This window comes from Corticium candelabrum, chromosome 14 (genome assembly GCF_963422355.1).
Source record: "Corticium candelabrum chromosome 14, ooCorCand1.1, whole genome shotgun sequence".
In the NCBI taxonomy this organism is placed as follows: domain Eukaryota; kingdom Metazoa; phylum Porifera; class Homoscleromorpha; order Homosclerophorida; family Plakinidae; genus Corticium; species Corticium candelabrum.
The window spans coordinates 1,483,989-1,498,942 of record NC_085098.1 but is presented as its reverse complement, the minus strand read 5'-3'; the positions used below and the strand labels follow the sequence as shown (position 1 = coordinate 1,498,942).

Below are 14,954 nucleotides of genomic sequence, written 5' to 3'. Positions count from 1 at the left end.
AGAGTGCTGTTTCCTTTTCCAAAACTGTGGCAAAGTTGCCCCGGTTACAGCCTTCAGTCACAAACTCAACCTTGCCATCTCTATGACCAAGAAAAGGTAAACCTTAGTTTGCCAGGAATTCTACAAAGAGCATATAATTTGATGGAAGTATTCTTTGTTCTCCAAGGAATGCTGATCTCTATGTTTCAGTAGCATGGTATTTCACAACCGCATTTTCAAAGCTAAGTTTGAACAAGTTGGCTTGCACCACTGCATGCCAATGCATAGCCGTCCATTGATGATCGAATAAACAGAAAGTCGTTTTTGCCAAAAGCTTTTGTAAATTATTTCTGGTGCTGCACTGTCACAAGATACGCCGGGATTCCCTCCCTTAAACCTACCTTCCAGCTGATTGGAAATGGGATGCAATATCATGCAGCAAATGCCACTTTGCAGAACATTGCCGTGCAAAAGCCACTCAGTCTTCCGTCCATTAATAATAAAAAATTTTTCTGAAAAGACACCCTCCAGTGTTTGTCATTCTTTGTCACTTCATGAAAGTGAAAGACATTTGATGGAGAAGGTTCGACATGAAATTTAAAGGGTATGGGAGGCAGGAATAGAGAATTTGCTTACATGAACACATTAGTTGTCCACTACCGATAAACAATCTTCATCAAAAGCAATGTCTGATTTCTGCTTGTCTTGGACTATCATTACGGTCAGCAACATTGGCTTGCGAAGAAAGCAGTTCTGTTTTACCTACGCCTCTTGACTCTTTGAGTTTCCCGGATTCAGGTTGTCGCAGTCGCAATGTTGTGCCATCTAGCTTCAAGGATGTCGACAGACCAGTTCATTTGTTAGCGGTGGAAGAAATAGTAGATCTGGGCAACGTCTTGCTATAGTGGCAAATAGATATCTTGATTGCCTGAAACAATAATTATTAGTCATGAAATGTCAGATGCCAAAAAATGCAGTACGCTACCTTAAAGGCAGAGACCTGTATATTCTGGTAATATGCAGAGAGGCGGAAGAAACACAACCTCAGCAAAACAAGTAACGCGAGCTATGCAGCCTCTATTTCCAGACCATTGTACAGTGAAATACAATTCTAGATACCGTCTACGCATAACTGTGTTTGCTCAACTGTCTTATTTCTGTTACTAGCTAGTAAGCAAGTGTCGTCGACGTCACTGGTTGAATTACCACACTCTGTCTTCCTAACAACAGCGCCAAAAGAGGGTTGCAGCTCCCACAAACCCCTGTCTGGATCCGGTATACTGTTGTAGAAGAGAAGAACGACACTGAGGCAACTGGCATAATACTACAATAATGTAGTGGTAAAGTTTCTTTTGGTTTGTGTGTAACCTATTCACTTGCTTTCCTCTGTAACTTCACTTGAGTTCATCATGCCACTCTAAATGTTAATAAAGGTGGCATTGCGCTGTTAATTGACCACGCCTACTTTGGACAGGAGCGTGGTCATCTAAAAAGAGTTTCGAGATTTGGTTTGAAAAAAGATGAGAGGACTGGTAGGTACGCGTGTCAAAAAGTCTACACTAGTGACTGTGTATCAAGGTAAACTTACCGTACCTTTAGACTCAAACACAAAGAACACAGATACAACACTACTAACAGCTACTGTATCTCAGTAATCACGTGACATTATAAGCACACACTACCCGCTACATCTCCTTAATTAATTAACGCGCGCACAAAAACGATTCGTCCCATGTGTCCGGAAGTACAGTACGCCTATTAAAAGTGAATTTCCCGTATGTGGATTTTAGTTGTTGCGTGGATATTGGAAACGTGAAGAGTTGCTTGTTTCGTTTCTTTCTGGTTTGAGAATCGGAAAATCTTGTTGGTGCAGCTACTTACAAATTATGGTAAGTCTTTCCAATGGTTAGACCCTGGTCGACCTTGAACGAAGCTAGAGATAGGTGTGATGCTGAGACGCCCTCTTTTCTTCCAGAAGAAATCGATGTTACGAAAGCGCACTGATCGCCGAAAACAAAAGCATGAGATCAGGGAAAGTGCGGTATTTGCTTCTGGTCACCCTACTGAAATGGATGAGGCGAGGCTGCATAAGTCTGGTGTCAGGGGACGCAAGTCTATAGTTCTCGCTGTGGGTTTTGGTTTTGTTGTTCTCGTGTCAATTGCAAACTTGGTGGTAAGTTCGATTTCTTTACTATAATGACGTTGTTGGTGTACTGGTCGTTCTCACTTACTGGGCTTCCGTACTCTGGGTTTTCTCGCATGCGGTGCTTTCTTTTGGTTTTGCACGTTCCAACTACTGGAGGAATTAGGCTGCGTTTCTTTATGTTCTTCTCTTTAAGAATTCCAGATTCTGAAGAGAGCCTAGACTATATTTTTTTATAGTGGTGGTGAGAAGAAGATTGTGATGGATTGGAGAGGCAGTAAGCATATGCGCACTATATCCCACGACAACCACTTGGAGTGAAGACCAGATTGTTGTGGCTGTATGTTTTGGGGTCACACTTTTTGTAGAAATGTCAGCTAGTTGACATGTTGCATGAGATGTCTTAGTTTCAATGAGGGACATGTCTTTTTCTCATCACTCCCACCCCACCCCACCCCATATCCGAATGACAGACCACACTGATTTCACCATTACGCCATTATTCATAGTTAAATCGGTCAGACATCTAAAAAAAGTGGTCTGTCATTTGGCAAGTAAAATTCTTTCCATTTTTGATATCAAACAATTCATTTTGCAGTGCATAGATCCAGAAGTGTTCATTATATCAAGTTCCTGTGTAACCTCTTTCACGGGCTCTCTTAAATTTAAGGTGCAAGTTATGGTCGGACATGCGGACTTGAGTTGATCTCAAGTGAGGTAGCTTTTGCATTGTAGCTATTGCACGTAACATATGTTCAAGTGTCTTGCCAAGAAAACCAGTTTCGATCGCCAGTAGGCCCTTTGCTATTCATAGGTTGCGCATGCACAAAGGTCAATAGACGAAACTACTGCAAAACTGGCTATTCAGGTGTCGATTGACGGGCACAGCAGTAGTGTAAGTACCATTTTGGTGCTCACTAAACTGAGTGCGCTTGGTTACTCTGAGGAAGACGTGACTACGGCAGATGCAACATATGGGAACGTAACGTTTGTTTTCTGGTGATGTGCAGAGCGTAAGGATCCCCAATCTGGCTCAAAGTGCGAGGGTACTTGTCGAATTTTACCGAAACTACAGTGTAGCAGTTTGAGATTTTAGACAAAAAATTCTAAGAACTACATCTATAAGGCATAGAATTTAGTTACCAGACACCGTCTAGTGCAACCTCATACTGCAACGTCTTGATCGTTCCAATTTAAGACTTCAGTCAGGTTTGCCTTGAGTGCAAATTAGAGCGTCCAAGTCCTTGCGGTCGCTGATTGTTTGAAAAAGTGCACCCTTTTCAAAGTGATGCAGTGTGCATGTCCGACCATGACCCTGCACCCTTAACATGCGCAGGCTAGAGGCTAGAGTAGGGTGGAGTCCGTACGCGAAGAGGGCCTGTTAAAATTGAGCAGATGATTGGGAACGGAAGTGCTGCGGATAAACAGTCATGGCACGCATTCAGTGTACCACATGACCGACATGGCGATTATAGCCGCCAGCATGTCCCCTACTGTGAACGAATGGCATGGAATGAGGGTGCAGCAAGTGTTGTTGCATGTGCCACAATCTGAACACCACAATGGGAAGCCATCGTAATGTAGGTTCAACTAACAGTTCTAGCAGGTGTACTGCATCTGTGTTTTAAGGCTAGACGTAATGATTCATGCAGACACTGACCTTGATCGCCATCACTTGATGACAGAGTCACAGACAGACCTTCAGCCTCTTTTTTTGCCCTAGATTAAACGACCTTCGCGTAAGATATAAAGCTGTAGACCAAATTGTCGCTGTGCTAGTCACTTTGTTCGACATGTGTAGAACCCAACTATGGAGTGGATTGGCGCTTTAACTAGCACTATTCTGTGAAAAGAGGCAAACCATGCAACAAAGACTGAACGCAAGACATGCTTGCTTTCCATCGTGCTGTTTGGGTTGTGCCTGGCACAACAACTCTTGTTGTACATCTCACATTTGAATGATTCCTTTATTCGTTCACAGTGGGTGACATGCCAGTGGCTATGATTGCCCTGTCAGTGGTATATTGAACGCGTGCTGTGACTGTTTATCCGCAGCACTTCTGTTTTCAATTATCTGTCTAATTTTGACAGGCCCTCTTTAAGTGCGGACTCCGCCCCACTGTAACCTCTAGCCTGCACGCATTAAGAAGGTCTGTGGAAGTAGTTCCTGTGTTCATGTTCACTTTAGATTTTACAAAGTTTGTAATAACTCTCATACTCTGGGCATCATTCCAGAGCACAAAGGCTGATGGCTGGATTCTGCTCACAGGTAGATCAAATCTTGTAAAAGATTTAGGAATGACCTTAAGGATTTTGCATGTCATGAGTGTAGAATGTTATTGCAATTGTAGTTTTGTCCATCGCGAATCAGACTGACGAGTCTACTACACATGCTCGTGCCTCTTCATGCCTCCTCCGATTGTTTCTTTATTCATCGCTCTTCTGACAGCTTTTAGTGGGCACGGCTCTTCTGCCTTCCGAAAATTGCTGCTTTACCTCTTCTAGAAGAGCAGAAGGGAAGTAAAGAAACACGCCCCAAGAGAAGCAAACCATTGTTCAATACTGAAGAAAAATTATATTGAGTTGTGTTTGAACTACAGTTCCATCCCTGACAAGAACATTGGTTGTTGAAAAAATTACATTTAGCTGTGTTTGTGTACAGTTGAAAGACATACTCGTCTCAAAGCTGGAGGTGCAGGTAGATGAAGGATAGGCAACTCATTGTTGATCCATTCAGGCAAGCTTGCATCATTTTGGAGAAGACAGTAGTTGCGACCCCTGAAGACATGTTTTCTTCAAGACGTTTAGCTAGACATCTCCATCATATCTTATCTTTTGTCTATTTGTAATCATAACTTAGCATGCATGAACATGAACACATAGCGATGTATGAGACTGGTTGTGGGTAGGAACTTTGGCAGGGCAGGCTTGACCAGTTGGCACGAATGATGCACATCATTCAGCAGCCCTACCTAAAGGTGGCAGTTTGACCCCTGTTCCCCCTTTGGGAAACCCTTTTCAGTCTCTTGTGCCATGGCAGACTAAAATAAAGCATGGGTGGAAACCACACCCCATAATAGTGTGGTTCTTACCATGCTGGCACAATTTCTGAGAAGAACCCTGTAGAATTTGCCTTCTTCAGCAATTTTCAGAGTTTGTGATAGGACACTGCCAAAATTGACAAGACTTGTTTACTTAGCGAGAAGTGCCATAAACAGTTGCTGTCACAGTTAGGAGAACAATTGGCGGCTCTTGGTCTGGGTTGTAGCATCACTTGTCTTTTGCAAATTTATTACGGTGCTAAAGCTGCAGGCTACCTCTCAAAATATGTCCATAATGTTTTCTATGGTTTCCAGTGTGTGGGAAAAGGGCCCCCGTCATCTGCAAAAGATTTCATCAGTAAGACGAAGATTTCATACCTTTGGCCTACTAGTAGCTACCTGAAGTCATATAATAGTTATATTTGTGGTACTGTAGCTCAATTGGTTAGAGAGTCTTTCTATGGAGTGAGTACATCCAGGACCTTGCAGGGTTGCAAGTTCAAGTCACAGTGATGGCGAGATATGGCATAATTTCCTTAAGCAAGAAACTTACACACTATTGCTTCTTTTGACTCAGGAGTATACCAATGAGTACCCGGTCTTCTACTGGGGCCCTAAGCAGTCATCGACTATGACATGACATCAGCTACTGGGGTCCAGGTGAGACTATGGGTGCCCACACCACACAGTTGGCTTCACAAGCCGTTGCTCCTGTTAGTATGTGGCCCAGCTCCAGGAGATTACTAGCCCAGAGTTTCTCCTGAGTAGCGCACATTAGCCCAGCTGTTAACTGGGGGCATGACCAAGAAATTGGCAGCTCCCGGTGTGTAGGTATTTTAGTTATATTAGTTTTTATGTTGTTTTGTGTGCTGTGTATGTTAGAGAAGTACAATTAATATCAACTTGATTGAGATGTGTTTCTATGTTAATTAACTGTAGGTAACATCCGTATTGGTTGATGTGCTAAAGATGACTCCTGAAGGTGTTCCATCATTGCACATAGATTCAGATCACTTGCTTGTTTTTCGAGAACCAATGGAGTTGAAGAATCTGTATGTCAACAAGTTTTTGGGTGGTTTTCAGAATGAAAATCTTTCTGTTGGAAGCAGAAAAGAGGTAACTTACTGCATATATTGGAGTTGATTTATTTATGTTGTGAAACTCTATATATTAAATGAAGCTGCATTGAAACAGTATTTCAAGTAAGAATTTTTGCACATTTCAAAGAGCTGCAATGTGTGAAATAGCACATGTTCTACCAGGATTTTGATAAGACTTGAATAGTAGATATTCTGCTTTTTTAGGATGCATTGAGATAACTCTTACACAATCAGTATGGTATTGGTAGTTAGGAGAGTCAGATTTCAACTTGGGACCATCAAACGTTGTGTCGAAACTACATTTTGTAGTCTCTGTTGTTGGTGATACTCTGAGGTGTTTGTGAATATACTTTGTTGGAAGTTGGACTCAAGCTTAAAGGAACACTCTGGAGAAGTGCACAGCTTTAGTGTGCAGCCTAGTGTGCAACTGAAATAGCAAGGTCCGGTGATTGAGGGAGTTTGCTGAAAGTGTTCCTGCGTAGGGATGAGTGCTTCATAAACTGCCAGAACACGATCGACGACAGCGTCCACTACCTTTAATGCCAAAGAATCTCACAAATATGCCAATTGTCTCGAATGTTGCCAGACGGAAATAAATCGCACGAAGGTCAGTCTGTAGACAGTCTGATAATAGCACGACGGTTTCCACCATTCTTGGAGCGACAAAAACAACAAAGAGACCATTTCCGGGAACGTGATTGCGTCACTAAGGCTCACGTGATCTGATGGTGCACGAAAAACACTTTACTTGGCAGATGAAATTCTTGAAATGGCATCGTCAGTTTTTAAGGTTTTAACATTCTTAACGTACATCTGTTGGGTTTGCTCTGAGATAGCACCCAGACACCCAACTTGGTTAGTATGGATTTCCCATTAGCGAGCGAAGGCGGAGTCAGCAGCCTAGCACATATTTCCGGAATCCTCCTTTAATGAAACACTTGCAACTGCTGAAGCTACTGATGGAACTTCCATAGCTATCCTCGTCATACGTTTCTGTATTAAGTATTGACATGTCCCTCACATTCAGTAACATAGTCAGCAAGAGTCAACTGTCTACTGCAGAAATGTGACAAAATTCATGGTGCATTCATTACGATCTGAGATATATTTGCTGATGGTTTATGACATTTTGTATCACATTGTCAACAGATCTTCAGTCATGGCAGAGTCTGTCTCATTGTGCCTTTTAGTACATTAAAGATTCTGAGGAAATATTTTGCTCATTATTTGGCAATATTTGCAATTCCAAATGCGCACAGTCAGACGACACGGTACAGGATATGGCATGCTATCATAATCATGCGTTTTGTGATTTATGAACAATTAAATACAGGTTGCTATCCTTTTGTAATACAATAGTTACTATTCTGTTTCTTATATGGATAAATGACTATATGAAAGGAAAGTGACCGTTGATGTTTGAATGTTATTCATATTTGAACTACTTTCAAAGATACTTTAAAGGAGAACTCTCACCAAATACTAAAACTTGTTGAAAGAAAGATGCAAGGCCTGGTATCTTCCTGCAGGAATCCTATGGTTCAGACAGCCACTGAAGCAGAGAATCGGCAACGAGTTGTTGAGTCGATTCCCCATATGTATGCAAAGTCTTACTTTCTCGAAGCAACTACTTTAGGTTTTGGTTAATAAATCACAACTTGACATCATATGTCTCACAATCCTTACCTTGAAATGTGCACAGATATTGGTCTTCCTTGCTAACCAGCAATCAGAGTTACGCATACGCCACATACGGGTACTAAACACACCTACGCAGGCAATTTCAATGCTTTATTTCTCCGTTACGGTAAACTTCTGCAGTAAACGGTTGCAAAGGGTTGTGTCATGAAGTGACAGCTTTCATCTGAGAGATAGCTGATTTTGGTGAGAGTTCTCCTTTAAGCTGTAATACATGCATTTGAGTCTCTTTAGTAGCGTTATCAAATGGGCTCAAGCTTGTTTGCAATTTATGTAGTTTACATCATGCCCACACTAGGCCAGAAACTGATCCGAATTGAATCCAAATCATGACGATCTCATGATTATATCTGGGTTGTGAGTGTCCACACTGCACCTTGAAACATTATCCCGTCGTATCACGTGATGCATGTATTAGAAATGGTGGACGTGTTTTGTGCATGTGGAAAGCCTACTTACTGAGTCCAGCTGGCTCTGTACATTTTCTTGAGCTGTTGTCTCTTTGTTTCTCCAATCTGACATAATTCCGAATTTGCTCCTGTGATGTTGACGCCCACTCACAATATGGAATTGAATTCAACATATCCGGATTGAATGTGGATTGACTGATTGCGATCAGATGTGGATGTGACGGATTGCGATTGGATTGATCCATATCCGGTGTCTAGTGTGGACACCCCTTTAATATGCGTTATATACTCATTTTTAATCACTTGCAACAGAAAAAAGATCAAATAAGCACTGCCAGGTGTGGATAAAGAATCTAGCATCATGTTTTTCCTTTCCTTGAATAGGTTGATTATGAAGAGCTGAACTGGTGTTCTGGATAACCATGTGAATGCCGTTGTTCATAGTAGGAATAGACCATATCATAAAGCATGGTGGATACTAAATGGATTTCCTTGTCTGCTACACACTTTCCTTGAAATTATGGCATTTCAAGATTGGTGTGGGTGTGCCCATGCATGCGTGACCATATACCTTACAAACAATACATTTTTGCTATGTGGTTTTGTAATTGTTGTGTTTTAATATTTATCTTGGTCATTAGGAAGTCTATACCATATTTCTAAAAATAGTGCCCCATGCTCAAATAATGCCCCATGGTGACCCTATAACGGGAAATAATAATGCTGCATGCTTGATTAGTGCCCAACTGGGGTAGTATTCAAACCCAGTTATATATGCATGCGCGTCTATTAATGTGTACGTTTGAGATGAAGTGAACACCCAGATAAACCACTGAATGACGATGAAGATTCAACGTATGCAACAGACCTGGAATACAACTCACGTGAACACAAAAGTAGGCAGGATACATACCAGTAAAACTGTAAGATTAGGTAGTTTGTTTGTGTTGTTTGTGAAATGTGATGGTATGCAAACGAACAATGCAACAGTCTTTGCGCTTGTGAAATAATAATGCCCCATGCTCGAATTGCACTCCATGCTCAAATGCACCCCATGTTTCAGTATTATGAAAATAGTCCCCAAGGGGCACTTATCACAGAAATAGGGTACTCCTTGTGGATGAAACTATAATGAAACAGGGTGAAGTCTTGTTTAATCCTTTGTAGGTAAAGCTAAAGGTCGGAATCTACATGCAATCACAAAGTGAAAGTAAGTTTTAGTGTATAACAGCAGTTGTGATCTATATAACTTTGCTGTTTCTTAGTTGTAATGAAACCAGAAGAAGTTGTTGTCAATCCTATTGGATTATTTCGAGTGACAACAAAGTCAAATTCTGTGGTCTTTGAAGCGGGGCAGTCAGCAGTGACAATTGCAGGCATCAAGGGCAGCAAGGTCATTGCAAGAAATATCAATAGGACTGGCATTCAATGCACAAGAGTAAGTGCCCCGTTCTATGTATATACAGGCACATGGTGATATAGTTTAACTTTTGTTGGCCGGTAATGAGTCAAATGCAACCCACGACATGAAGCTCTAGTGTGATACAAAAAGCGTTCGTATTGCAATTCTGTGCTGTTGAAGTGCCATTTATGTACTGGGTAGGCACAAGAAGATGGACTGAACCTCTACAACAATTAAACAATTAAAAATTACTGAGTTTGTCTATTGGACATCCCATATAAACCAAACTTGCTTCTTTTGATTCTCGGAATCTCACATTGAAAGTGACAGATGACAGATTTTCTCTGTATCACTCTGTTGGCAAGAATGGGGTTATCTCATAATTCTTCACTTCTTAGCATATTCTGGTGCTTCAGCAGCAGACACGTGCTCTTTGATCTTAACACGATGTTTCTACACGTCTGCTACTGGTACTGTAGACTTAGAAATTCCAAAGATCTCAGAGGTCCAGATTATGGAGGTTCGATCACAAGCCTGTAACAGTCTGTGATTGCAGTGTTTTAATCAATTTTTCCGGATATGCATTTTTGTAACTTGACTGAGAGCCTCCTTGACCAGTATGTTCTGAATACAGATGCATTGAGCTGGACGTTGACATTTATCTTTTTGACAAAGTGTGCAAAAATGTGAGCGGAAGGACAGGCGAGTGAGTGGGAATGTAGGTGCATTATACAGATTTCTTCACAACCATTAGAATGAGTCAGCTTTGCCAATTTCGTCCTAATAAATCAGCAACTAGTCGTGACCTGACTAGTCTCTCTAGGACTCTCCCTTACCAAATACATTGCTCTGAATGGGATAATCACACTGCTAATCTGATGTGACAGGAAAGTTTTTGACTTATGTCCATCATAAGGAAACATGCAGTTATGATCAGGAGTATCGGGCATGACACATTGCACATCAAAATACTTGAATCATTGGCAGAAATTTCTTTGGGTTGTGAATTGTTATGTACAATAAGGATTTAATTAACAAGTATGTGGTATGAGTAAGCTTTGATCAAGCTAAGGGGTTGTTCTATTGACAATTTTACGAGTGTACAAAGCACACGCTTTTCTGAAGTTCCCTCTCCCTCCCCTAAGCGCACGCACATTTTTGATGCACAATTCAAAATAGCTTGACCATGGTTCCATCTATTAGAAGGTTGACGTGTGGTTCTATGTTTCTGCATTGATACGGTTCTTCCATTTCAGTTGACTCGCTTGAGTGATGTCAGCTTGAATTTCTTGCACTTAAATATTGATTTATGTTTGTTTATTCTCTACGTTTGTTCTATAACTATCTATTTTTACTTGTTAGTGTATGTATCTTGTCTGGCCTAGAGCACTGTACCTGTAGTGGTATGAAACAAAATATATATTATGTGTCGTTATGCCCCTCCATAATGGGCAAGTGGGGTCTTCACCCCCATCTGGGCGCCCACCAACCCGGTAGGTGAGCCCAGCGGGGTACATGTTTCCGTGTAGTCCATACGGCGATCAATGACTAGCCAATTCGATATAGATTGCAGGCATTACGGTGACCACGCACTCGATACAGCACGCCTAGTGGATATCAACGACCACCAGGGGTGACTAAGCACGGGAGTAATGCATGATACAATTTTGGCCATGGAAAACAGAGGAATTAGCACGAGCCAATGCGTACAGAGGCAATAACCCCTCCCCTAGCGTGCACTTTGTACGCTTGTAAAAAAATTGTGATAATTTTGAACGACCCCTAAAATGAGGGTAGTTTAACATTCCCATTATAAGGCAATAGAATACAATGCACTTTGAGTTTATTAGCAACCAGAATGTTTTGCAGATAGTCAGTGCAGTGAAATTTGTTTAATGCTAACGTTTTATGGTTCCAGATAGTCAGTGCAGTGAAATTTGTTTAATGCTAACGTTTTATGGTTCCAGATATATGGTAACGGTAATGTCAAGCTGTTATCCCCAAGTACCATTGATTTAAATGCAGGAGGAGACTTTTTGTTACAAGCAAGGAAAGCAACAGTACTAACATCAAAGTCAAAGGCTATTAATCTGGACACACGGCTGAAGGTTCTGTCCTAGCTTGTTGTAAGTTTCTTAATCTTACGGTACTGATTTGTTTAGAACACTGGTGCCGTTCACCTACTGGCGCATAAGGGCATCTACTTGAATATGACAAATTCAAATGTATCTGGTGGAACCGACCGCACGGGACGTATCTTATGTGCCTGCTTAGCCAACAGCTCTTACGTTAAACTTTACTCAGTGCCTAGCACTGGTAAGAGATGTCTGGCATTAGCAAATCCATGCAACAAATGAAGTGGATAGATAGTAAAGCACGAAACTTAACATGTAGATATCACTAACTAAAGCATGCAATTACTTGCTTACTTACAACTCCAGAAACTGCATTTAAATATAATACTGTGTCGAGACCACATATCGCATAAGTCATACTGATATACTAGCAATCTTTGTACTGGAAGATGGTACTGAAGAACAACTCTTCATCATCTGGTGGTTGGCATGTCCACAATCGGAATGGGCGACCTCGGTAGTACCTGATAGCTGTTTCTCGCCTGCACTGACACTGTTTCCCACACGAGTTTCGACCTTTGCAAAACGTGTTCTTCAAAATTTGCTTGGAATGTTTCGGTAGCTTTTCTCCACCATGACCATAAAAGGAATGGAAAAGTTGAATACCACACACTCGGCCAGCTTTCGGCTTCTCACACTGGACACAACAAACTTGCAATCAAGTTTATGCTGCAGAATAATGTTTGCTTGCTTATATTAGTACAACTGAATGACTAGCTGCTTTGATTAGTCTACCTTACTGTAATCTCTTCATCGGACAAATAATTGCTAATAGCTTTGTTATATCTGCTCAACCAATAACAGTTTGGTTCTGGCTGACAAAATGGATCCCAATAACTGCCTTCAATTTCAAACATTTTTTCTAATTCAATGCAGAATCACTGGCCATCACAATGAAACTCCCACATGGCAAAAATGACATACAGCAAACGATTTTGGTGAAAACCAACATTGCACCATTGCTCTGTTAGAAAACTGCTCATTCCTAAAATACTGTACTTCTCTAATTGGGTACCACTTATCGTATAGTACGGGATGAGAGCTTGGTACATTGAGGTAATGGACAAAACTGATTCACCAATTGACATACAATTCTTCTCTAAATGACTGATTAATATTCAGTGCTGTTGTACTAACCCACACTAACCAACTGCAACTGTAAATGCTACCCATTAGATCTTATTATATTAAATCTTAATTGTGCCCTAAGAGACTCTGTAAATTGATACATTTACCAGGAAACAGGCTTGCCTGTTATTCCTGTATTTCCAAAGGTAAAAACTACTATTAAAAAGGCTTTGTCATCAAACTATACACATCATGCCCTGTCTCATTGTCTGAATCAGCTGTTGAAACAGTGGATCGCAGGAACTGATACAGGTATAATAGACAGGCGTGTACCTTTGACTTGGCGCACAATACATACTTGCTGTAGTGTTGACAGTGAATACATGGGGATAGGCACTGGTTGTTAAGTGAGCAGGCTAACAGAGTTGGTGCCATAGTAAAGCTACCTTGTGTCTGAGAATAACTGCTACAACTGGCGATGAGGATTCTCTGTCAGACAAGTGTTAAAAGTGAGACATCTTTGCGCTAGAGAGGGAGCCACATGGTGTGATTGGTAAATAAAGCCAGGAAGACAATTGTCAGTGGATGAACAGTACTGCCAGTTTGAGAAATTTACCCATGCAGGAAAAAACACTGCAGAACTTGGGCCAAAGTGGGACAAATGGAAGAGGAGTCTGATCTATTAATTAGAATAGAATATCATCACAGCCAAAAGCCAAGAGGGCATTGCTTTTACATTACACTGGGCCACATGTCCCAAAAGTTTTTACCTGCCGGACACAGGAAAGGACATTGACTCGGCCATATGGGCACTTAACTTATATTTCAAACCGTTAGTGAACAAGTTTTATGAATGGATTGCTTCCAGGAGCTTCCACCTGTTATAAGGGAAGGATATTGACCAATCTGTAAGCCGGGAGCACTACCAGGCAAGCAAATGTGTGAATTTTCAGATGTGGATCTGATGATATGTTATTGATCAGATGAAAGAGACATTTCAGAGTAGGTAAGTGAGTTGCAAGTTGCTGAGGAGAATGAGTAGACCCTAAGTAAAAAACATTTGACTATTACAAATGTAGAGTCACTCGCTGTCTAGCAAGATATGGAAGGGGCTACTGCTCAGGCTGTTTTAATGCCAACTCCAGTCACAGAAGTTGGAACAGCATTTCGGATTGACGAGGGATGCAAGGAAGCAGTCACAAAGACTGAGTAGGCAATCACTAGAATTGCAGAAAAATGCTTACAATGGGGATGGACAGAACACCTGCCAAGGGACCCAACATGTCATACAAGAAATGTTACATGTAACAAGGCAACTTAATTAACTCAACATTGCTGAACAAGATCAAGAGACAGATAAACACAATGAGCAACTTGACGGAGAAAGTCATGCTGATGAGAGTGCAGACAAATTTATTTGCACTGTGGGAAAATAATGCAATGAAGAAGCACTAACGTACTCAACTGTTAACTTAGTCTTAGGTTACAAAGTGTTCATCCACCTTGAATCCAATTAGTCAGAGCCAATGAAGAGCGTGAGAAGGGGCTGGACACATTGACTGGGATTGTCAACATCTGATAGCTATTCCATACCTCTTGAAAGCACGCAAAAACATGGTCACATCGACTGCATGCTAGTTAACATCAGTGATAACAATGAGCACATGCACTGCATTCCTATTGTCTGGCCGGCCAGCCGGTCATCCATAAAGGCATTACCGTAACCCTCCTGGGTTAATGAGAATATTAGGAGAAGGAGTCACAGTGGAAGTCGTTGGGGACAGTGGTGCTGCAAGCAATATCATATCACAAGAGAAGTGGCATACCGTATAAGATAAACATCGGTGGGAGTCTATTTTGGCGGTTTGCTAAGAAATTGATGAAAAAACCATGTTGACGGATTTTATTTTGGCGGTTGGACATCATTGTTGGATTATTGATATCTAGGTATGCTATTCCCCACCCACTAGTTTCCACA

General features: G+C 41.3%; 2 protein-coding genes across 3 annotated transcripts in view; one reads left to right on the top strand and one right to left on the bottom strand.

The window, feature by feature from the left end:
• The first annotated feature begins 1,743 nt into the window (after positions 1-1,743).
• On the top strand, positions 1,744-12,130 carry LOC134190043 (beta-sarcoglycan-like). Of its 2 annotated transcripts, none has more exons than XM_062658454.1 (7): positions 1,744-1,868; positions 1,955-2,152; positions 6,103-6,279; positions 9,539-9,581; positions 9,637-9,809; positions 11,741-11,881; positions 11,936-12,130. In XM_062658454.1, exons 1-7 carry the CDS (start codon positions 1,866-1,868, stop codon positions 12,128-12,130), a joined length of 930 nt encoding a protein of 309 aa, XP_062514438.1. In that variant the 5' UTR covers positions 1,744-1,865. The 2 variants fall into 2 exon arrangements, with proteins under 2 accessions (XP_062514438.1, XP_062514439.1); XM_062658455.1 differs by having other exon boundaries at positions 1,754-1,868; positions 1,958-2,152.
• Positions 12,131-12,164: 34 nt separating this feature from the next.
• Positions 12,165-14,954, bottom strand: part of LOC134190041 (probable dolichyl pyrophosphate Glc1Man9GlcNAc2 alpha-1,3-glucosyltransferase) — a 28,345-nt gene continuing 25,555 nt past the window's right edge. The window contains exon 17 of the mRNA XM_062658452.1: positions 12,165-12,545. The gene's annotated coding sequence lies outside the window, so the exon portion shown is untranslated. The remainder of the gene's footprint in view (positions 12,546-14,954) is intronic.

Excerpts from the sequence above, each read along its gene's own strand:
- LOC134190043 (XM_062658454.1), top strand. Across the intron at positions 2,153-6,102 it reads TGTCAATTGCAAACTTGGTG|GTAACATCCGTATTGGTTGA; the intron begins GTAAGTTCGATT and ends AATTAACTGTAG. Across the intron at positions 9,810-11,740 it reads CTGGCATTCAATGCACAAGA|ATATATGGTAACGGTAATGT; the intron begins GTAAGTGCCCCG and ends TTATGGTTCCAG.